Source organism: Eptesicus fuscus, chromosome 11, assembly GCF_027574615.1.
Source record: "Eptesicus fuscus isolate TK198812 chromosome 11, DD_ASM_mEF_20220401, whole genome shotgun sequence".
NCBI lineage: Eukaryota > Metazoa > Chordata > Mammalia > Chiroptera > Vespertilionidae > Eptesicus > Eptesicus fuscus.
This window is the reverse complement of record NC_072483.1, coordinates 44,900,825-44,924,597: the sequence shown is the minus strand read 5'-3', so window position 1 is coordinate 44,924,597 and position 23,773 is coordinate 44,900,825. Positions and strand designations below refer to the sequence as shown.

General features: G+C 36.4%; 1 protein-coding gene across 2 annotated transcripts in view; it reads right to left on the bottom strand.

Moving 5' to 3' along the window:
• Positions 1 to 23,773, bottom strand: part of XIRP2 (xin actin binding repeat containing 2) — a 266,144-nt gene that overhangs the window by 47,626 nt on the left and 194,745 nt on the right. For both annotated transcript variants that reach the window (XM_054723424.1, XM_054723423.1), the window contains exon 3: positions 2,263 to 2,423. In XM_054723424.1, the coding sequence (XP_054579399.1) occupies positions 2,263 to 2,423 (161 nt within the window). The remainder of the gene's footprint in view (positions 1 to 2,262; positions 2,424 to 23,773) is intronic.

Genomic DNA, 23,773 nt, shown 5'->3' with positions numbered 1-23,773 from the left:
CTTTTTATTATATAGGATAATCACCAGTTTCCTTTACCAGAACTGTCTTTGGTTCTAGAGCAAATTAGAAATAACATAATTTGCTGAGCTGAACAGACAGTGATTCTAATCCCAGTTCTGACACTTAAAACCTTGGACCAGAGTTCCTGAACCTCAGTTTTATTTCTCATAAACTAGGAATAACAATACGTTTCTCAAAGATTTCTTGTGTTAAAAAGGATAAAGGAAATAAAATTGCAGAGCACAAAATCTGGCATTTTAATTTGTTTCTTGACAAATGTTACTCCCTGCTTCTCTTCTGGAGGCTGCTGCAGTCTGCTGCCTTTTCAAGAGCATGACTTTCATTTAGGTTCAACCAAATGCCATCTGGCTGAGGCTAGGACAATGAGCAACTGATCATTGTCAGCTATCGCAACGTGCTTGAAATATAATGGGTACAGTTTGGGACTGAATCAGTGACTTCCAGATTTTGCACATATAATATTTGGATTATTTGTGTAGACAGAAATTTGGTCACAAGCAGTTTCCATGACTTAAAAAAAAAAAGGAACACACATTTGATGCAGCTGACCAAAAAGGCAGATTTTTGTTGTTGTTGTATGCTTTTTTTCATTTCTTTAGATATTTACTAGGATTTATCCGAGATAATGCTTTCTTTATTTTTTCTCAAAATATTTACTTATGGAAAAACCAAATAATAGGACAGTTGTTGGGCCAAAACTGCTTTCATGTATGAGAGGAGGCAGTTGAATGTAGTTGAAAGAGTACTGAAGACAAGAGACTAGAGATTTAGTGTGCCTTTTCCACAAATTACATGATCTCCATAAATCACTTTCCCTCAGTTTTGTTTTCTTTTTTGTAAATTGGCAGGAAAAAGAAGGATTATTTCATTTCTTTTATGTAATTATATCCAGAATAGAATTACATTAAAATCTTTGTCTTAACTTGTGATAATTTGGTTTCCTTATGTGCCCAATTTAAATATTCTTTTTTGCACATTATAAATACATATCATGCCCTACAGAAGTTTTTATGGTTTTATGGTATATGATAAAAGATGGTTTACTAAGTAGCCAGTCTTTAATTAGGTATTTTCAAAACCAGCTTGTTTCCCCAAGAATCATTTCTCCAATTTAGAATGCTAATTTATAGTAAAGTTCCTTAATGATCCAGCAGGGGGTGCTATCTAAGAAGACTTTTGGGAAGTGCTAGAGTGATACTATTTGTTTTGGAAGTGATCTAGGGACTTATGTCATTTCTTTACATTCATTCAAAATCTATTCTGCATCTAAAATGGATTTTTAATGACTATGTAAAAACTTAAATGTCATCTAGAATTGCAACATTGTTAACGAGTTTGGCAGTCAGCCTTGTCTCCAAATAATTTGCAAAAAGGAATGTTAAGAGTAGCTATTTTAGAATACTACCCTTTTGGGCTATTCCCACTCTCTTTCTCTTTTGGTTAAATGAATAATTTTACTAATTTGGTGATTATAATTATAAAATAATATTTTTATACTCCATTAAGCTATAAAGTTGCTACTCATAAAATGACTCATCAAATCCTGTGGATCGAAGGCCACAGAATATGGAACACAAATTCTTTTGAATACAATTTTATATTCAAAGTTATATTTGCCTCTAAAAATTGGTGGTCTTACTGAATCCTGCTGTTTTCTATAATCATAATTGGTTTAGCAGAGTGCCTACATTGCTAATTCCCTCATTTCTATGTTGATTAACCTATACCTAATGGATTTAGTACATACAGAGAAATGAGAAATGCAAAAGAAATTATACTGCTAGTGATTTTAAATGAACTATACATGAGACCGAGGGAGGCATGCAGGCCTACATTATTAAAATTTGAAATTAATTCCCAACTTTCCTGAGGAGAATAGCTATAGGTTAAATGATAATGATGGCAATAAAAACACATTTATACAGTGCCTTATGGCTTATACATAAATTATCTCTTTGACTCCTCCCGAGGGCCCTCTGTGGTGGATGGTTATTCCCATTTTTCAGTTACAGAAACTGAAGCTCTGAGAAGAGTTAAGATAGTAGCCCAAATCACACAGTTAACAAGTAGCAGAGCTGACGCTTAACTTTGGATCCTCTGAATTTGATTCACACGATTTCTGTGCTTTTTCTGCTTTATCCCTTTGTCCAATAGTATTCTTATATTGCAGTAGAAGGAGGGTGTGTGAAGAGCAGACAACAAGCACATTGCCTAATACAAAACCAGCAGGAGCAGCTTACAGTGGCGGAGAAGCTGTGGCGGTCACCCTTGGAAACAGCTGCTTGGTACCTCGCCATCCTCTCCTTTAAAGGCACCACCTCCTGGAGGTCTGTCACACCTTCAGTCCAGGCAGCGCTGTCTTCTGCAAATTCACGTGCAGGCTTATCAGGGCCGATAGTCACTGAAAGGAAATGCAGTATGTTCAGATACGTGTCAGGGTTTGCAAAGAAAATAGCATCGCCTTCTGAACAGCGATGACATTTAAAATATCTGGTCATAAAACAGACTGCGACAGTTCACAGTATTTTCGATGTTTCACTGTCACCTCTTTTCTTCACGTGTCAAGCAGAGCTACAAGATGCCTGTATAGGAGCATATGCTTATACAAACATGAAAAGAAAATGCTGTCCCTGCTCCTCCTCCTGCAACTATTCTAATGAGAAATAGTTATTTATTAAGTCATACACAATGTTAATCATAAACATTCCTGAAGTACTATGTGTTGGATTTAGGCTAAATGTTTTAAGAGCATTATGTCATTTACGTCTCTAACAACCTCATAAAGTGGGTGCTATTATTTTCTAAAATTCATAGGTAAGAAAACAGAGACTCAAATTAAAAAAAAAAATACTTGGCTATGATCACACAATCAACAAGTGGCAGATTTGATAGTTGACCTTATACTCTTTAGCAAGTCTAAAAATTGTTCTTTCCTTCTCTCCCCACCCCTCAACCCTCAGGAAGATAGATTTAGCTAAAATATGTGAATGCTTTGAGAATTATGGACTGTTTTTTCTTTTATTCATAGAGATGGCATATAAGAAAGAAATAATAGTACTATTGGAAAAAGCTTGTTAGCCACCCATTCATTTCAGAGAGACGATTTGCCTATTGAAGCCATCTGCCTGACAGAAATAGAGGGTAGTAGAAATTACGTACTTGGAAAAAGAGCAGAAGACTCATAGTTATTGGAAACAGAAAGGTCTTAGAGGTCACATAGCCTCACCTGGTCTAACCAGCCCCTTTTACGCATAAGGAAATATGTCTCAGAGTCTAAAAGGAACACAAGGACCCTGCGTATGATTCTCCATGGTTATTTAGTTGTGTGTGCCAGACCTGGTCTCAAAACTAGTTTTTCATATTTAATCTGGTGTTTTTGCTATCACTCTGCTTGACAGTTTACTACTTACGCTGAAAGAATATTGTAATTCCAAAATCATTTCAATCAGATCTTTGTGGGGCCAATCAGTGTATGAAATGTATATGTATGTTTATGTCTACTCATCATTCGTTCATGCCCTGCCTGTCACCTTCGGAAGGACAGTTTCTGGCGTCGTGGAGCAGAGCTCTTTGGTGTCCTTGGCTATTTGGATTGGTTTTATTTAATCTTTGTGATTAAAGAACCCAAGGTAACAGATAGCCAAGCTGCTTTCTCTACCTCCTCCTCCAGTTTCCACATTAAACCATCTTATTTAGTTGTTTGCATTTTCTATTAGTTTCTTTGAGCAGCTGAGAATGAATGTGACGCAGAAAAATTCAAAATCACTTCTGTTTTGACTCCTTGATTATTTGGTTTTCCAGAGGCACTTCTTATTAAAATACATATTTTCTGTATTTTAATTAAATTGTAAATATATTTTATTTACCATGCTTTGTAAAAGAAACAAAAAATATAAAGGAATAAGGAGTTGTGTTATTTGAACCTTGTGATTGTACAAACTCAGATGTTCACAAGTGTCAGTCATTTTTGAAGTTCACCTATCATCCAAAACCTCATTTCCATACAAAAATACACTCTTTGAATTGATTCTGATCAAAGAGATTCCTACAAACCACTGAAAGTTTTTCACATGCTGAAGAAATATATCTTCATTTTCCCCTGCATATTATCTGTCTGCAAATATGAGTTTAGTTTGTATTCAACTGTACTCTTTTTACTTTGTTGTGCATAATCACTCACAACAGGACTCCCTAAAGTTTTCCATGTTAAAATATAAATAAATTTCATTTTGTATTTTATTCATAAAATATGTCATTCTTTTATTAACCTTAACAGAAACTCAGAAGTTTGTAATTGCTAACATGTACAGTTAGTATTTACTTTTAAAATATCCAATTCTTACCATTGTTTATTTTACTGAGAAATGTCCAAGGTTAAATGTCAGAAATTCAGTAGCCTAAGTATTAAGAGATTTGGATTTCATGGCCTTGTGGACTTTTATTCTGATCACAGTAAAGACACCCATTTTCATCTCTCTCTCTCTCTCTCTCTCTCTCTCTCACCATCTCTTTTTTCTATCTCTGAATTTCTTTCTTTTTCCCCATTGGTAACTTTGCCTACTCAGAGTAGAAAACTTTTCTTGAGCTAACAATTTGTGTCCATATTGTCCCTTAACCTCTTAAGTAGATGTCTTATTGATTTTTGATTTCTTCATCTGAAAACCAGGGTGATGCTTTCTGCTCAGTGTACTGTAATGCAGTGCACCTATCTGCTCCTCCTACTTGATGCTGATGACACCTGATGTCATTCTTAAGATTGTTAAGACAGCCCCATTCTGAAGGATGTGTGGGGAAGAGATAGGAACATTGTTACCCAACCTCATAATGCACTATTTCAGAAGGTTTGAATGCAACTGAGATCGGAGAACAGTGTGAAATGAGTTCAGGCTATCTTCAGAGAAAGGAGATGTAGAAGAACAAATAAAGATGCTACTGTGATAAAATGCCTGGAAAAATAGGGAACGATGAACCTGTAATTATGCAAATCAGACAGTGGAGGAACATGCTATAAGGCTAAAGTGAAAAGGGAGAAGAGAAAAATAAAATTTAAGATGAACGTTTCTGTTAGAAAGCATTATAAATAGTAGTATTACAAAATGATTGTACTATAAATTACTCGTCTCTGAAATTTAGAGGTAATTTATTTTGCAGATGAATAAATGAAAATCCAAAGAAGTTTGGTGAATTCTCCCAAGTCTCCAGAGCTAATGGCAAAGCTGGGCCTAGAATCCATTGTACCCTAAGTAGTAAATGTTTTCTTTTATTTGACAATAAGAAAATTCCTAATCCATAGAAACTATTAATTCTTTGTACAATGGAATAAATCCTATTGTGGACATCAAAACGAGGGTTCTACAATAGGGTGATCAGATCATGGATTCTTAACTGGGAAGGTTATGGTAAAACTTTTCATGTTCAAGGAAAAAGAAAAATTCTAAATTATGCTGACACATGAAGAACTTCTGTGATAAAAGTCAGACATCCATATATCTTCTTTTTAAAATATGTTTTTATTGAATTTTTAGAGAGAGAGAAAGGGAGAGAGAAACAGAGAAACATTGATTGGCTGCCTCCTGCACCCCTATCACACCCCTACCAGGAATGTAACTCACAACCTGGGTATGTACCCTGAATCGAACTGGTGACCTTTGGGTGCACGAGATGATACTCAACCAACTGAGCCACATTGGCCAGGGCCATGTATCTTCTTTATAACACTGAAAACTAAAATTTATTAGAAAATTGGTTGCTGGAATTTTAGTTCAGTACAGAAACACATAAAGACAATTAGTAACCAAAAAAAAAAAAAAAAAGAGAGAGAGAGAACTTTAATAGGAATATAATTGTTGTGGGTGACATTAACATATCTCCCTCCATCTTTGTCCTAGAAAATTTCAAAAGTAAATGATTTGAATTATATAATCAATAGGTTTAATTTATTTTTGTCATTAAATAAATATTGATTATCTAGAATAAGCATAAAGCCTGGCCACTATGCTCCAGAGCTTTTGGTCTAGTTGGAAAGACAGATAGGCAGTTATCCCCCAAGAATTAATGGGTTTACACCACGTGAATTGGGAGCCTAGAGAGAGGACATAACCACCTGGGTGTGTGAATGAGCAGGTGGCAGGGAAGGCTCCCTGAGAAGGGGAACATCTGCACTGAAACGTGAAGGAGTTGGACGTGTGAATATGCGAAAGACAGAGATGCAGAAAGGAGATGAGGCAGCAGCATTACCAACAAATCATTTTGGGGAAATGGGGTAATGTTTTTGAGGAAAACACTGAACTCTCACCACACTGTATATTACAGAGGAATATTGGAGGGACTCAATGTATTTTTAAATGATAAAAAATCTTTAGAGAAATGTAAGTAACTCAGCAAATGATTTCAGCTGAACTTTTTAAACACAAAAATTTTAAAGTAAAAAATATTTTAATATTTATAAGACAAAAGGAAAACTGAGGAGGGACAATTATGATAAATAGGCTAAAGTGTTAATTTTCAGTAAAGAATTGAAGACGGGTCAGAAAGAAACTGCTAACATTATTGAAAATGGATAAATGACTCAAAAGAAGGATTCACATTAAAAAAAGACAGCAACTATGTATCAAGTGCTTTCTATTGGTCAGAGATCAACCATTGAATGCACTCAACCATCCTATAAGGTGGAGACAGCTTTTATTTTTTATCTCCATTTTACAGATAAGGAAACAGACGCAGAAAGGTTATAAAACTTACTCAAGGTCAGGTGGCTGGTGAGCTTCAGACCTGGACAGGGGAGCCAGGCTGTCTGCTTCAAGTTCTGTGACTTTACAACAAATCTATGCTACTTCTCAAGTGTCCAAAAAGCCAACAAATCCAAACAATCACCTTTGCCCATAAACAAATGACGGGAAATTCAAACAACAAAGAGATGCCCTTTTCTGTTGTGAATTGATTTATATTGCATATACAATAAAACATAAAACAGTCCCAGATAGCTCTCTAGTGTGATTATGTCTCAAGAAATTCTGAGGTTTAATAGTAATTTGAACTCCTGAGCAGAAAAACAAGAATTTTATGATTGTTTTCGTTTTGAAAATTTCTAACATCAATTCAAGAAGCCTTTATTTAATCAGAACTAAGAGCAAAGCAGAGTGAGTCAAATGGAAGCTCACAAAGCTGAGGTGAGTATAGACACAGGCTTCAAGAATGTAAGCACACTTTCCGTGACGCATCGATAGCCTCACTATGATATTCTGGATGCATTATGAAGAAGTCAACTGTTTCGTACTTGGGAAATTGATTTAGAACTAACTTGGGAGAGTGATGAACTAAATTCCATCAGATATAAATCTATGAGCTATAGCCCAGCTCAGATTTGTGCACAGGATATCATTCCAAAGGACATATCTTAGGCTCAGAGCCATAAGCATGGATACACATTCTATAATTCTTTAATATTTGCATATCCCTTAGCTAATAATAAAATTCATCCCTTTTAAACATTAAAAATGCTGCTGCCAATTCAAATTTGTAATCAATTTGAGTTTTATATATTTTACCCTCATTTGAATACTATAAAACCAAGAAATGGATGGAGAATAAAATGAAAGAGCAAGTTGTATAGTGTAATCTTGTGCATTGATTTACAGTTCTTTTAAAAAAAAAACATGGAGAGGAAGGGCAAAGAGTAAAATGAATGGAAGTATGTATGCCATGACAGCATAAAAACTATATTATGGCATCCATCCAGCATATGAACACAGCAAATCATATTCCATTTATTAAACTAGCTTCCCTATGATCCTATTGTCCCCATATGCATTGTGTTATTGAGTGTATACCTGTCACCTTCCCAAAAATCCATCTCTTCATCTGATCACCATACTTTATACATTAACAAAAACAGACCTCTGAGGGTAATAAAAAAGATTAGTCTTGCTTCCTTAGTGACCCTTCCTTAACCAGTATTCTCCCAGTTAACTGGATATTAGAGGTGATCCTGCACATCTGGTTGTCTTTAAGAGGAAGAATTCAGCATGTGGTAGGCAATATTTTGGTTTTCCAATGTTTACACTCTTATCCTCAGAATCTGTAAACATGTCAGTGTACATGGCAAATGGGACTTTGCAGATGTGATTAGGTTAAGGATATTGAGATGTGGAAGTGTCTTGGATTATCCACGTGGGTTCAATGTAATCCCAAGGGTCCTCATAAGTGAATGAAAGAGGCAGCAGAGTCAGAGTCAGAAAGGAGGAGAGGGAGAGAGAGCAGAAGGGGGGGTTGGGAACAGAAAGAGGGGGAGAGAGAGAGAGAGAGAGAGAGAGAGAGAGAGAGAGAGAGAGAGATATGCAGGTTCTACCCTGCTGGCTTTCAAGGAAAAGTCCTTCTAGAAGCTGAAAAAGACAAGACAACAGACCCCAGACCTCCCAATCCCCCAACTCCTGGAAGGACCTTAGCCCAGCCAACACCTTGATTTTGGCCCAATGAAACTAATTTTGGACTTTGGACCTCCAGAACTATAATATAATAGATTTGTTCTGTTGTAGCTACTACAGTTTGTGATAATTTATTACAGCAACAATAGGAAACTAACACAGGTATCCACTGTACACATACCTACACCTGTACAAGTCAGAAATCACTATAAGGTAAATTTTTAAAGGCATATTTTAGTTCCAGCTCTCTCCAATCTCACAGATTTATATATTCAAACTACTCAGTGATGGGAAACATCTTTGAAGTTATTCTTCATGTCCCAAAGAAGAAATGTCCACCTACTTATAAATAAGATGCAATTTAAATGTCCATGGTTCTAATCTCTCTGAGTAACAGAAATGCCATTTCTAATTGTAATAAGTCTTGTTATATAAATGAACATAATTTAGTCAGAAATTATGTAATCATTAGTACATTTAACATTGCTAGTTTGGGCTTTGGAAAATTTAATCATATTACTATTAAATATTTTTAAATTAATTGTCCAGTTTAAAGAACTGGCCAGTGAAAGAAATCAATAATTGAAAAAAAAAATGACTTCAATTTCTTTGAAATGGCCAAATAAATTAGAACCACTAAATGCCTGTAGATGATGCATATTTTTACAGCATAAGTCTCTTGTTGGACATTTCCCTAATACAATCAGACTTAGAGTGCATCATAATAATGATAACTGTCTGTTAATGAATGTCAATTATGTGTTAATCATTTTACATGTATTATCCCACTAATTCTTATAACAACCTACTGATAGGTAGTGGTATTTCCATTTTACTGAAAAGGAAAGTAACATTCCAAAGGAAAAAATCATACATTAAGTGGCTAAGCCTGGAATTGAGTTCAGGAATTTCTGAATACAAGACTATTCAACTCTTCATAGTCACTTTATGTAAGTACTAGAGGCCTGATGCACGAAAATTCGTGCAAGAGTAGGCCTTCCTTCCCCTGGCTGCCGGCACCGGCTTCCCTCCAGCACCCAGGACCCAGGCTGCTTCCCTCCTCCGGCCGCCCGCAGGCACCCAGGACCTGGGATGGCTTCCCTCTGGCCCGGATTCATCAGGAAGGACGTCCAGAATGACGTCCGGTCTAATTAGCATATTACTCTTTTATTATTATAGATATCTTCATTAAAATATAACATTTTATTACAAAGTAGATTTTTAAAGGTATAACCATCTTTTCTGCTTCATGAACACCTATACACAAATCCTTTCTAGATATTATTTATTTCAAATATCTAGGGACAAATCAAAGGGAAACTAATAAGCTGAATTTTTATGGCTCTAAGTGGCTCCTTTTTTGTCCTTAGAAACTTACGTTTTGAATTAGAAATCAAAGCAAAATTTGTAGTTATATTTTTTTGGTCACTGTGGAGCTCAAACTTGAAACAGAGTTAGGCCTTAGTACAAATGACAGGCATAGGGATGAACTTCACTATAAAGGACAGAAAATGCAAAACTAGGACTACTGCTCTCATTTTCTATTGATCTGTTCTGCCCTAGGGCATGGGAGGTGGTGTCATGCTTCCATCAAAGTGTTCTATTGTTTAAATTTGCATTCCAGGTATACAATGAGGGTATTTGATAATCTTTCTTCTAAAGGCTTTAGTCATACATTCAATAAACATCTACTGTCTATCTACTATTGGCCAAGCAGAATGCTCAGGAGTGCGTATTAATTAATCACCATTATATTCCATTCTGCTCTACTTGAAAAGAGAAGAAAAGAAAAACACCAGAGAGAACTTCAATAAATATAGTATCCTAAGGAGCATTGATCTGGCCTTATCTCTAAAAAAAAAAAAAAAAAATACACATGTTGCATCATTTCACCAAGCTGACTTCTGGATAGAACAAGTTTCCAGGTGGCTGGCCCTGCTAAGGAAGTTGGCTTGTCTGAAGAAACACCAAAATGGAGCTCTCATTAAGAGGGGAATCTTGAGGGACTTGGTGGCTTATACTTCCACTCCCTGCCCCCAAAATCACATTTATTTATATAGAGGTGAAATCAGATTAAAATGGATAAAGCCCAATCAGATTCAATGGGTTGAAAAGTCACTTACATGTAGCTTCATAGTGAGTCAATTTCTTTTCAGATTGTTCCCACTTATTCCAGGCAGTGAGTAATTCCCCCGGCTATGCTCTTCCAATATTTAAAAATTATACTTCCATTTGTATTACTTAACTAGAGGCCCGATGCACGAAATTCATGCAAGGAGCTCGGCCCTCACAGCCCTGGCTGCCTAATGGCCTCAGCTGCCTCGTGGCCCTGTGGCCCCAAGGCCCCACCCACTGGTCATTCCGGAAGGTTGTTCCGGAAGGTTGTTCTGCCGTCTGGTCTAATTAGCACATTAGCTCTTTATTATATAGGATACTTTTTAGTATATCTCTGAGTCCCTCTGTCTTCCCCAATTCTCTCATCTTCCACCAACATGCAAGCTCCTCCAACACTGGCCCGAAAGAAACTAATTTTGTAAACCTGTTTTACACTAGGTTCTGTCTTGGGCACTTTATATTGGAGGAGGCAGACCCGCAGGGAGATTAACCCTCACATCTGGACACAGAAGCTTCTATCTCTGACAATTTTGGTTTTAAGCAAATTGCTTAACCTCTCTAAGCCTCCTTCTTATCCTATATAATGAGAATGATAAGAACCTATGATTGCCTGTGAGGACTGAAGGAGATCTCACAAAAATAAAGAGTTTTACATAGTACCTTGCACATAGGAAATAATAAATGCTCACTAGGTTATTTTATACTGTAGGTATTATCATCCAGGTAATCTGAGATGATAAAAGTCTGAGAAGTAGAAAAGTTACAAAAATTTTCCAAAATTCAAAGTTACTAAGTAGCAAGGATAGGGCCTGACTCAGGTCTGTCTGGATCTAAAGCCTTTTGTAAGAATGTTCCATTCCTCTTTATAAGCCAAGTATAGACCATGTTCCCTGAAACAAGGAAAACACAATAAATCATGAAAGAATAGACAATTATACATTGAGAATGGGGCAAAGAAAATGGCATAGTCCTACTCATATGGCCACCGGGATGGAGAAAGTATATAAAAGAGAAGAAATTACTAACTCAATGTATATGACATTCAAAGATTTGGTTTTCTGTGTTTTGGACACTGTAGCAACATGGAAATGCTTTGAAAATATAAAATTCATTAAAAATCACCCTAATGTATCATGCATTAGGGGCAGATCTGCTCTTCTGTCCCCCAAGCAGTTCCTGACATTTTCTCCTACACTATATATTTTAGGTTAAATCATGAAACCATCACTCAAAGTTATTCACATTTTTCATTTCCCTATGGGGCCTCTGAGCAGTGAGTTTGGCACAGTGAATCCCGGCCTGGACCAGCCAGGTGGTGATGACGAGGCCACTCCCCAGGTCTGCTGGCCTTCTTGCTGCCTACGGGAGGCAAAGAGAAGGGTCTTGGACTCAAAATTTTTTATCCATGCCACTATTGCTGTACAAAACCACACTGTGAGGATGTGGTACATATACACAATGGAATACTCCTCAGTCATAAGAAAAGATGAAACACTGCCATTTGCAACAACATGGGTGGATCTTGAGAGTATCATGCTGAGTAAAATAAATCAGACTGAAAAAGTCAAAATTTATATGATTGCACTCATATATGGTCTATAAAACTGAGAGCCACAAATGAACAAAAGAATAAACAAACAAAAAAACTCATTGATACAGACAACAGGATGGTGGTTGCCAGAGAGGAATAAGGTGGGGGAGGTAGAAGAAGGTAAAGAAAGTCAAATATATGATGCTGGAAGGAAAGTAAACTTGGGGTGATGATCACTCAATACAATATACAGATGATGTATTATAATACTGTACACGTGAATCTTACATAATCTCATTAACCAATGTCACTTCAATAAATATAATAAAATATTTAAAAAGTACATTATTAGAACACCCTGAAATTAAGAGGTGTTTTTATATTTGATTAGTTTGAATATAGGTATTCTTTCAATTTAATTTGAATATTCTGTTTAAATTGTCATTCCTTTCTTCCTAAAGTCTCTGTTCTAGAAAACCCCCAAATTTCATATCATTTTGCATTATTCCACCTCTCCCTGAGTTGTTACTTCTTTGATATAACTTATTTTCCTCACCTATTATTTGCTACCATATTCCTTTTTTACTCCGACTGCTTCATTTCTGTGTGTCCTTTTTTCCAACCTTGCCCGTGATTCCCACCTCTCCAAATCCTCCTTCGCCTGTGGCTCAGTGATTTGTGGGAAGTGCATTTGTGAGGATAATATTATCCTCTTTCTGTTTTTTCTAGGCTGGAACTTGAGAAATGGCAAGCAAATGTGCTCATTCCTTCAGCCAGAGAAAGTCCTCAAAGGAAGTCTGTGATTGGCAGCAAATGGTCATGCCTCTGAAAGGCATGGCAGGAACAGACGGGTTAAAACATCCACGAGCACCTCTAAAACCATCAGGGCCTCGGAAACACAGAAAGGGATTTCATTCTGGGGTCAGAGCAATTTGTTGATAGATGGAGATGACTCATGCATACTAGCTCAGAATCTGTCTTTCCCTAAAATGATGCATTTCTGCCTCTCACCGGCTTTGTGAAACTCCATAGGAAGCTGGTTCAGGTTTACTGAACTGTTTTGTTCGGTTCCAAGTATGCTTTTTGGAAACTAATAGATCAAAAACAAACAACAGTAATGTAATAATTTGCTTTAATAATGTGCAGCTTTGTAAAACATCTCCCCGTCATGCCCACCTTTACATAGGCAGGGGTAAGGAAGTTAATTACTGACTATTACTTTAAATAAGTTTGTACTAGTTGCATTCTGGTTTTCAGGTCTGTTTTTAGGAATTCCTCAATTCTTCACCGTCTTTCCAGCTTTCACCTCTCTACCAAGGTTAATATTTGAAATGTATTCTGCCAGATATTAAAGGAAAAGCCAAGTCATCAAATTCTGACTCTGACTTAGACAATTGTTACTGTGCCAGCTTTCCTTCTACTAATCATTCTTTTCCTTTGAATAATAAAATGTACTTAATTGGATCTGTCTTTTGTCTTAGAGAAATCCAGTCTCTGAATTTACACAGTTTTCAGTGACCTTAAGTAAGTCTTTCTTTAAAATGCTTTTCTGCCTAAGTCCACAAGCGGCCGCATACTGAGATATGTTTTTCTTTTGAACTTAGTGGCTGATAAACTTGATCAAAGAAGGGAAACCACATTACTCCTACATATTTTCTTTACTGAACATTATTTGGAAAAGCTAAGCAATCAAGGAGTAAAGTGAAAATGCTTAAATAATGCAACATGTTGCTTGGTGAATACTGACTCCTCTGGGAGTCAAGTCACTTTCAGAACATGATGCACTTAGAAACATTCTACCTAAAGAACTGAAGCCTCTCAAAACTTTGTGGTCTTTCATCATTTAATCTTGGGTAGAAATATAAAACTGCTAAGTTAAGCAAAAATGTTAAGAATCCATGTAAGATATACTGTTTGTTTGTTTTTTTACCAAAACTATAGGTTCATCTAAAGTGCTCTAAAATGAAAGGTAATTGGCATCTTATTAAAATGTTTGTACTCTCACAACTGCATTCTGATTTCTGTCCCTATAATTGTAGAGGACACGGTAATGCTGTATACATTTTGGAATCTTTTAAATTTAGAACAGAATGCTTATAAGTTAAAGCTATCATAATTTTAAAGGATCAAAATTCCAAATCAGGTCAGGTCCTGGCTTATTCTCCCTATCACCATTAACATGCCCTAAATACCCTTTGCATCCAAAAGCAGCCTGTAATTTCAAAAGAAAGAGATGATGTCAGATTCCTAATGATACCAGGAACAGTCCAAAGAGTGGAAGTAATTTAATCGTCCCCTCTGCTTAAGAAACACGTGGATTACATAGTTAGTCAGTTTCATCATCCCTTAATTTATTTATAGTTATTTATCTTTTAAAAATTTGGCATTGGCACTTGTTTCTTTTACTTCAGACTCAAAACCTAATCCTGTAAGTGCAGCCTAAGTGGAGACATTCAGTTCACGCTGCTTATCTCGCTCCTGTGTTTAAAGGACGAAGTGGAAAAATCATCCTTGAAATGTTATTCAGTTGGAAATTTGCTCCTTTCCCAGCACATTAAGATAGTAAATCTGTGAACAACAAAGAATTTAATGAAAACTTGCAAACTACAGTTGTCCTAGACCAGTGGTCGGCAAACTCATTAGTCCACAGAGCCAAATATCAACAGTACAACGATTGAAATTTCTTTTCAGAGCCAAAATTTTTAAACTTAAACTATATAGGTAGGTACATTGTTATTAACTTAATTAGGGTACTCCTAAGCTGGCCTTTGCTAAATACTCAAGGGGCCAAAGAGCCGCATGTGGCTCGCAAGCCGCAGTTTGCTGACCACGGTCCTAGACCAATTTTATTTAAACACAAGTATAGTAGAAGGTGAGAGGAGGGAAGTGGGGTGGTGAAATGTAAAAAGCAATTAATATATATATATATATATATATATATATATATATACACACACACACACATATATATATATATACACACACACACACACACACACACACACAGGATGGGGCCAAAGTAGGTTTATAGTTGTGAGTACACGAAACAGAGTTCATTCTTGTATTATTACTTATGAATCATTTTATTATTTTCCATACAAACAACTGTAAACCTACTTTTACCCCACCCTGTATATGTATACACACACATTGGGCTTCTTTGTAAAATTCCATTTGAACCTATGCTTTCACAGCTTTAATATAGAATCACTTTGTTGGGCTGGTGTTGCTCAGTGGTTGAGCATCAACCTATAAACCAGGAGGTCATGGTTTGATTCCTGGTCAGGGCACATGCCCGGGTTGCAGGCTCGCTCCCTGGTAGGGAGCATGCAGGAGGCAGCCAATTGATGATTCTCTCTTATCATTGATGTTTCTATTGCTCACTCTCCCTTCCTCTCTGGAATCAATATAAATATATAGTTAAAAAAATAGAATCACTTAGACTATTCCTTGTAGGTACCAAAAACCTTGATTGGATGGAGAAGTCACTTCAACTAAGTGTGACCTCCCGCTGCATTAGGACAACTCACCCGAAAGAGAACTTGGACTCCAAAGTGAAGCATCTCCTCATTTGTCTTTAAAGATGATCATTAAGATTTTAGACACTTAACTACAACTAGAAGTTATCCACCACTAGCAAGGACTCAACAGCAGTTTTCATTTCTTAAGTCTTCCTGCATAATCATACTCTACCATGATTTCAGTCAAGTAATCTCTTAGCCTCGTCAGTTTGCAAAATGGCAACACATAGATTGTGAATATGGGAGGATAGCCACCACACAGTGTTCAGAAATGCTGCGTACAGGCCCCTACATGGGGAGTAGGAAAAATGCATTTAAGTAAAGCATTTCTAAGAATGATATGCATGCACTTTCTCTAACAACGAGAGGCAGAGCCTTTCCTAACATTTTTGCAGAACTGGCTATTAAATTTTCATTATTACCTGGAACTGAAATTCCTAGATTGCCTGCCAAGAAGCACACTGACAGTTGAGATTAAAGTGGCCAACTTCATAAGAATTTAAGATTTAACATCACGACTTATACACAGTACATGCCCATTAAGCGTTTATTGAATGAATTTGTCTTGAAATAAAATTGCAAACCCCAATGCCCATCTTTTTATGGTTCCTGCTGACAGATTTTGTTACCTTCTCTCTCCTACTTCTTTTTAAAGAGTAGAAAATAAGTTCCAAATTCTGCAACAGAAGTTATTTAAACAGTACAGAGAAGTTATGTGGGATTTGGGATTAGATCTTCCAGGAGGGAGCAAAAAATAAATTTCTTGCCTGTGAACCTGTGAGTCTCCCACAACGAAATCCAGCTCATCACCAAAAATGCTCAGCAGGATATCCCATGAGCAGGTGAAAATTAGAATTGCACAAAAGTGTTTGCTTGGAAAGTGAAACCAGTCAACTTTGGGCTTTCCACCAAACTTAACTTCTGCCAGAAATTCTCTTGTTTCTACATATCTGCTATAAGCAATTAGAAAAGTGTTGTAACTAAAAAAAAAAAAAAAATCTAAATACATTCATGTCTCCATCACAGCTCAGTCCCAAAGAAAAGAACTAGCCTCTTTAGCTTAGTGGGCCAAGTCTAGGCATAACATCTAAACACCAACACACACACAGACACTCACAGGCACACGCCACTCTTCCATGGAGGGCCATTTCATTATAAGTAGTATCCTACTTGATTTGCAAGATCTAGGAGGAAGACCTCAGTAGGTTTTCAGGGTGTCCCAGTGCACTCTTGTGTTGGAAGCCAACCACAAAAAACAGATGCGGCAAAAAGCCCTAGGTCCTATTCTCCAGCAGTACAGGCCTGAGGAAAATGTCATAAACTTCACCAAGCCTGACACTTGCTATTACAGAAATATCTTAAAAGGAGAAATTGAAAGTGCTGATGCTTTAAAGCACTTTCTGCATTGTTCTTTATAAAATCTCAAATTTGAGTGTGGAGTTGCTATGTGGCTTAGAACAGACACAAACACCACTCATCTGTCACGACCAGTCTCTTGAAACACACACACACACACACACACACACACAGGTGTGGGCGCGCACACACATGCAATTTCTAACACCCAACCATGTAAAGTCTCAAGGGCTCCATCCCTAGTCTTCTGTTTTTGTCTTACCACACACAATCCATCAGCTCTTAGCTTCATCCATATTACACCCAAAATATATATCAAGTAACTATTTAATCCCTAGTCTTATATTGTCAAATCTTTTACAATTTAACATGGCTTTTAATTCTTTAACATTATGCACAAACTTGTTTCCACTCTCAAAATTTTAAGTCATATATTAGAATAGAAAACATCTGAGCTTGTCAGGAATAATGGTAAATGTGATAAGGAGTCAATTAAAAGTGAATAAAATGATTGTTGAGTATTAGCATATCTATCTATCTATCTATCTATCTATCTATCTATCTATCTATCTCTATATAAATGGAGAGAGAGAGAGAGGGGGAGAATGAAAGTGAGAGAGAGAGAGAGAGAGAGTGAGAGAGAGAGAGAGAGAGAGACAGACATGAATTTGTTGTTCCACTTACTTATGCATCCATTGGTTGCTTCTTGTATGTGCCTTGACTAGGGATCAAACCCACAACCTTGGCATATTGGGGTGATGCCCCAACCAACTGAGCTAGCCGGCCAGGGCCTAAACTGGCTTTTGGTGAGGTGGATTTAGCTCAGGCATGTGGGAACAAATGAAACCCGGGGTCAATGGAAGTTCTATTGCAGCTGACAATGGAACCCAGACTGAGTGGCATTAGGTGTAGCCTGGTTCCTTTAGTCTGAGACCTATCCCTGAATCCTGGAGTCAGGAGCCCTTAATACCAGGTCTCCAACACTCCTAAACTGTTCTTGGCCTTAGTTTTGAAATATATGTCCTAGTCCATCACAGGCTTCATCCTGTCTTGTCCCAAGTCCTCCTTACTTCTGATCTTTGTTTTATTTTCCTGCTCATAGCTGAGCTTCATAGCTCAAACTTGATGCACTGGACCATTTCACGGGCTCATGATCTTTTGCTTTCTCTTTAACTATTGGATTCTTCTTTACCTTTGCTGATGTAGATTCCCTTGATAAACAGTCTGGGACCCAAAGCCCCATCTTTCAGTGCCTCACTTCTGAGTGAGAGCTCTCCTTCCACCTTTGCTCAGACATTGTGGATGGATCCAAGATACAGAGAGAGGAGGCAGATAAAGCAAAGGGGCTGATGTGCAGGATGTGTTGAGAATGGGGAGATTATGCTGAAGGTCAAGATCAGTTTTAGTTGAAAAGAAAGAAAACTATGCTCTGAGAGAACATTTTGAGAGTCCAAGAACTAAGTAAAAGTAATGACAAGGTCCAATATGTGGCTATATGCAGCTCTATCAGTAAGGAGACAGTCATTAGGGTTGAGATGGTTGAAGAATTCAGTTTCTTCAAGTAATATGATGTTGATATCACCAGGATAACAGGAAGGTTATTAGTTTCAAGTGTTGAAATGATTATAATAGAAAGAGGGTACTTAATAGGTTTCTAACTCTAGAGAGGACAGAAATTTAATTTGAACTTGAGGTATCCTTTAACAACACAGAACAACCTATTAAATCAGGTAGACAATTTTCTCTCTTAAACAACTTCTTTTAGTGCTGTTATTTTGAATGTTCAACATCTAGAATAATTTGGAGATTTATATTATCTGGGATAGCTTTGTGCTTTATATTATTTTCTTGCTTTCTGGAAAAGAGATCATGGTTATTATATTATACTAGCCTCAAATGTTAAATAATAATAATGATGACAATAACAGCAAATGCTTATAAAGCACTTACTATGTACCAGGCACAATTCTTTTAATCATTTTACAGATATGAATTTATTTAAACTCAAAACAACCCTATGGAATGGATACTATAAGTATCTTCATTTTCAGATGAGAAAATAAGCACAGTGATGTCAAGTAATTTGCCCAAGGTCAAATAGTATGTGAATGTTGTAGACAGAATTCAAACCCACTCTGGTTCCAAAGTGTGTGTTCAACTAATTAGGTTTACCTAACAGCACCAAGTGTTACATGGGGTTCATTTGGAATTGATTCTGGCACTAGGAGGTGATGATTTTGTGATTCTGGTCAACTGAGACCACTTCATACAGCTTAAGGATATTTATAGTTCTGGGGTTAAGAAATATATTCCAAAGGTCTTTAATGGAAATGAGACTTTAAAAAAAATGGTGGGGGGTGGGGGAGAGAAAGGGAGAAAGAACAGCTCATAATTTGTGAAATTTTTCTAATTTTAAGAATTTCAGATTAATCAAAATATAAAGAAATATAAAGATGGCATCAATAATGAAATTGTATATATCAACTCCTGGAACTCCTTTTATATATCTATCCATAGGAGAATAATTCTGTAGAAAATGTTGATCATTATTATTATTAGTAGTAATAGTATTGTATGTAGATGTAGTTTGACATTTTATCAATACAAATGTTCACAAAATTCTGTGTTAGGCTCTCTATACAATGTTACATAAAGGGTAAAAAGAGCTGTATTTATAGATAATATTGTGGTTACTGGTTGTTGTTTGAGGACTACTAACCTTTCTTTGAATATCCAAGTGACTGAAAATATGAACTAGAGAATAATATGGAGACACAGGTAAACCACAATTTACAGAAAAGAGTATGTACATATACATATATACGGACACTATGCATATATATGTATATACATAAGCACAATGGAGCATAATTGAAAGAAATGGTTCTATAACATCATGACATAGTCAAGAAGCTGAGGCCAGTGGTTTGAATGAAGTAAACGAAAAGAGGTGAAAATTGAAGTCTGAGATCATTTATTGCTTCTGTTTAAAGGGTGGGGTATTAAAAACTATAAATATAGTTTTGAATTGACAATTACAGTAGCTGGACTAGATTTTTTTCAGGAAAAACAAAGATTGTAACTTAAACACAAACACATGCCTTCTTTTCAACTTTCATTTCTCTGATATTTGACAGCGTAAAAGTTGGGGCTGTTGTCCAGCTCCAGATGACGAATGGATGACGAATCCTGAAATTATTCCCATTCCAGAATGAGTCAGTAACCGAAGCAGACATGCACTAAGAGTTACATTCCTAAAAATAAATGCTTTTGAGTCTTTGGGGACTCAAGGGGCAAGCATACTTTCTACTGAAGAAGTTAGACTGTAATGAGTTTCTGTTCCCACTCTGATTACCTGGGATGGTACTGCGGACAGAAAAAGTGAGCCGCTGATTGCATCAGCTGCTCTGCCTTTGGCACCCCAGCTCTAGCCTGTGTTCCAACTGCAAACTGCCACAGGGCTTCACCCTCCTACATCGCCAATACCCGCTTTCCACCTTACCCAGTCCTCAGGAGGATGGCTCAGGCTCCACAGACGCAGAGATGGTGAATTTTAACTAATGCTCCTAGCTGGGCTGATAATCCTTTAATAACATCAAATAAACATACTTTATTCTTGTCCCTTCCCCAGAATGTTTTAACTTAACAATATGACCCTTGTGTCCACAGTCAAAAATTCTAACTTACAAAACAGACCAGTTAAATAGGTAATCCATACCTTTACAAAAAGATGTTTCACTGTTTTCCTGAAACACAATAGTTACTAAAAATATCTTTTAATTATTTGACAAAAAAGATTACTGGTTAGATAAAATAAAGCTGAGTTCTTATAAGGACAGCAGTCATTAAAAAAACAAAAACAAAATAATCAACAACAACAGAGATATTAATAAAGTATCTCCCAAGTTATAATGCATTTCAATGGGGAAATGTGACTTTATTTATAAATATTTAATATATATATTTTTTTAAAAAGACAGCTACTTTCTAATATGATGTCTATCTATATTTTATTTCAATGATATTAAGTTCCCATGAACTACAAAACAAAAGGATAATTGTTATTTGAACATTATTTTTCTTCAGTTTGCGTTTATTAAACTTTAAATCAACAACATTGAGAACATGTTTTATAACCATTTAAAATGCTGGGTTTTGCTTTTAAAATTAATGGTGATGTGCATCCCCCCACCAGCTTTCTTGTGTTAGTAACTACCGAGTTAACATATTTAAAAATACACATGTTGATATATTCATATTTTTGCTATTAAATCTTTGACTAACAGAGTAACTTCCCCAAATAAATTCTTTTAGTATTGTATTTATTTGAACTCGTGTATGCCTGAAGCAATTTGGCAATTATTTACTTTTGAACAGTCAAACATATCTAAAGCATTCAGTTCACCAGGCAACAAGGTATATCCTGCATATAATTAGAAAAAAAATGTGAAAGACAAAAACCTACTTGAAAGTTTGCACAAAAGAAAAGAGAAAAATGATGTGTCCAATGACTAGATAGTGGGGGTTGGGAGAAGAGCTCATCTAACAGAGAAGATGAGCAACTTAAATACTTAGTAAAATTAAAAAATAAACCAACCAACATTTAAAAAAGTCTTAACTGAATATGTGGATCAGGTCTCCTTTTCCACAATTTACCCTGATTTTAAGAAAAACATGAAATGCAAAATAAAAAGCTACAAATGAAAAACAAACAGGTTTTATCAAGGCGTACTTCAAAATGTATCCCGTCATGGGGGTAAAGTGAGGTTGAGTTGATGTTATGGTACAAAGATTTGCAGAATAGCATATAACACTCAAATATAAGTCAGCAGAGTTTGTTTCTAGTTTTTTTTTGCTTAAATCTTATGAGCTACTATTTAATGTTTCCACGATGCAGTTTTCTTATCTAGAAATTAAATTGTTGAACCAAATCATCACTGAGTTTCTTTGGGTTATCTATGCAATAAATTCCTTTTAGCCTTGGTGACAGTTTGAGAAGCCAGGAATTTGGATTTCCTATTGTGCTGCTCACTGACAGACATTATTTAGGCCCATAAATTCCTAAGATGTCATCAAATTTGTGTCAAAACTGATATAAATGATGCATTAAATTCGCTGATTTTCAACTTTTTTAAGAAAACAAAACCTTTGCTCTTTCCATTGCCTATTGTCATTGTTCTTTGTGCTTTTACTGAACATATTGTATCAATGAAAAAATACTCAGGTAAGTTAAATTTGTAAGAGATGGATTCCAATGATTAGGAAAATGAATAGTATGAAATTTTTACTACAGAGCTCATAGGTAGCATTTAAAAGAAGGAAAAGAGACATTATGGACACAGGTGGTATAAGAATAAATAAATATTTGGTATTTACCCCTGTTCCTGGCACAGAGCTCCTAAACCCCTTGGAATCTCCTAAGTGCTAGTGTCCTGAGATGCTAATGAATGACTCCTGGCCTCTTGTGGGAGCAGGTTGAGGAACAGAAATGGCTCCAGGATGAGCCCCTGTGGCCAGAAAAACCAATCAAATGATTAAAACATTCAACCCCATTTCCTACCTCTGAGAAGAGGACAGGGCTAGCAATTGAATCCAGTCACCAAAGACCAATGATTTAGTCAATCATCCTAGGTAATGAAACTTTGATTAAAAATCCAAAACGGTTTGGGGAACTTCCAGGTTGGTGAATGTATTGATGGGTGACAAGCTCACAGAGGGTATGGAAGCTCTGGGCTTCCTCCCTCTCACCCCAAATTTGGCTGCTCCTGAGTCATACTCTAAATTGGAGGCTGAAGTGAGGGAATCTGTGGGGTCCGCTTTAACCATGGGAGCTAGTGTGAGAATTGAATTGTTGTACACCCAGTTGGTGTCAGAGAATTGGAGAATTAGAAGTGATGTCAGGAAAAAGAACGGACATATCACATAGTTGTATAAAGACCAAGAACCTAAATGGAATAAATCAGAGTTCTAAAAGAGTCATTTCTGAATCAGAAAAGTCTTAAGTTACCCACCATTCTGCAAGGGATGAACCTGTCATTTGAACGAGCGAGTGTTTGTTTCAGAGGCAGGAAAAACAAATTACAATTTAATTAAATTTCAAAGTGTAATTTGAATGCTTTCAAAAAAGAAGGTGGGAAGCAAATAAAAAGGACAACGTAATGTCAATTAAATTCTGTCCAATCAAAAATTTTGGAATTACACTGCCAGACACTTATTAATTATCTGTCCTGCTCTATAAATCACTGAATTTAGACATGACCCCCAGCTATCAAACAGGTCTTACAAAATGGTCTCTTAATGCTCAGATGTGTGTATGTGTGTGTGTGTGTGACAGAGAGAGAGAGAGACACACACACACAGACAAACGACAGACAGACAAAGAAAGAAGAGAGGAAATATCAGTTTCCAGTACCAAGCTTACCAAGGGAGTCCAACCCCAAATTGCCTCATCATAAGTAATATTTTACCAAACAAGTAAAAGGAATATTAATGTGCTGAAGTCTTTCCATTGTGGTAAATATAAGTGAGAGGAAGAATGCTGGAATTATTAAACAGCAGACAGCTCTCAATGATAAACATCAGTAAATGATCCATGAACTCTCTGGGCCTTTTACCCAAAAGTAAATCGGAGGAAAGGCAACCCGCCCTCTCTTCCTCAAATCACGGGAGACTTGAGGCCCATGTTGATATGTTCACATGATCACTTTCTGAAGGAAAACTCTCCATGATCATTAAGAAATGTCTATCTTTATTTTCCAGGTGGTTGAGGGAAGCTGTAACTTAAAGATGCCCAACACTGGATGAA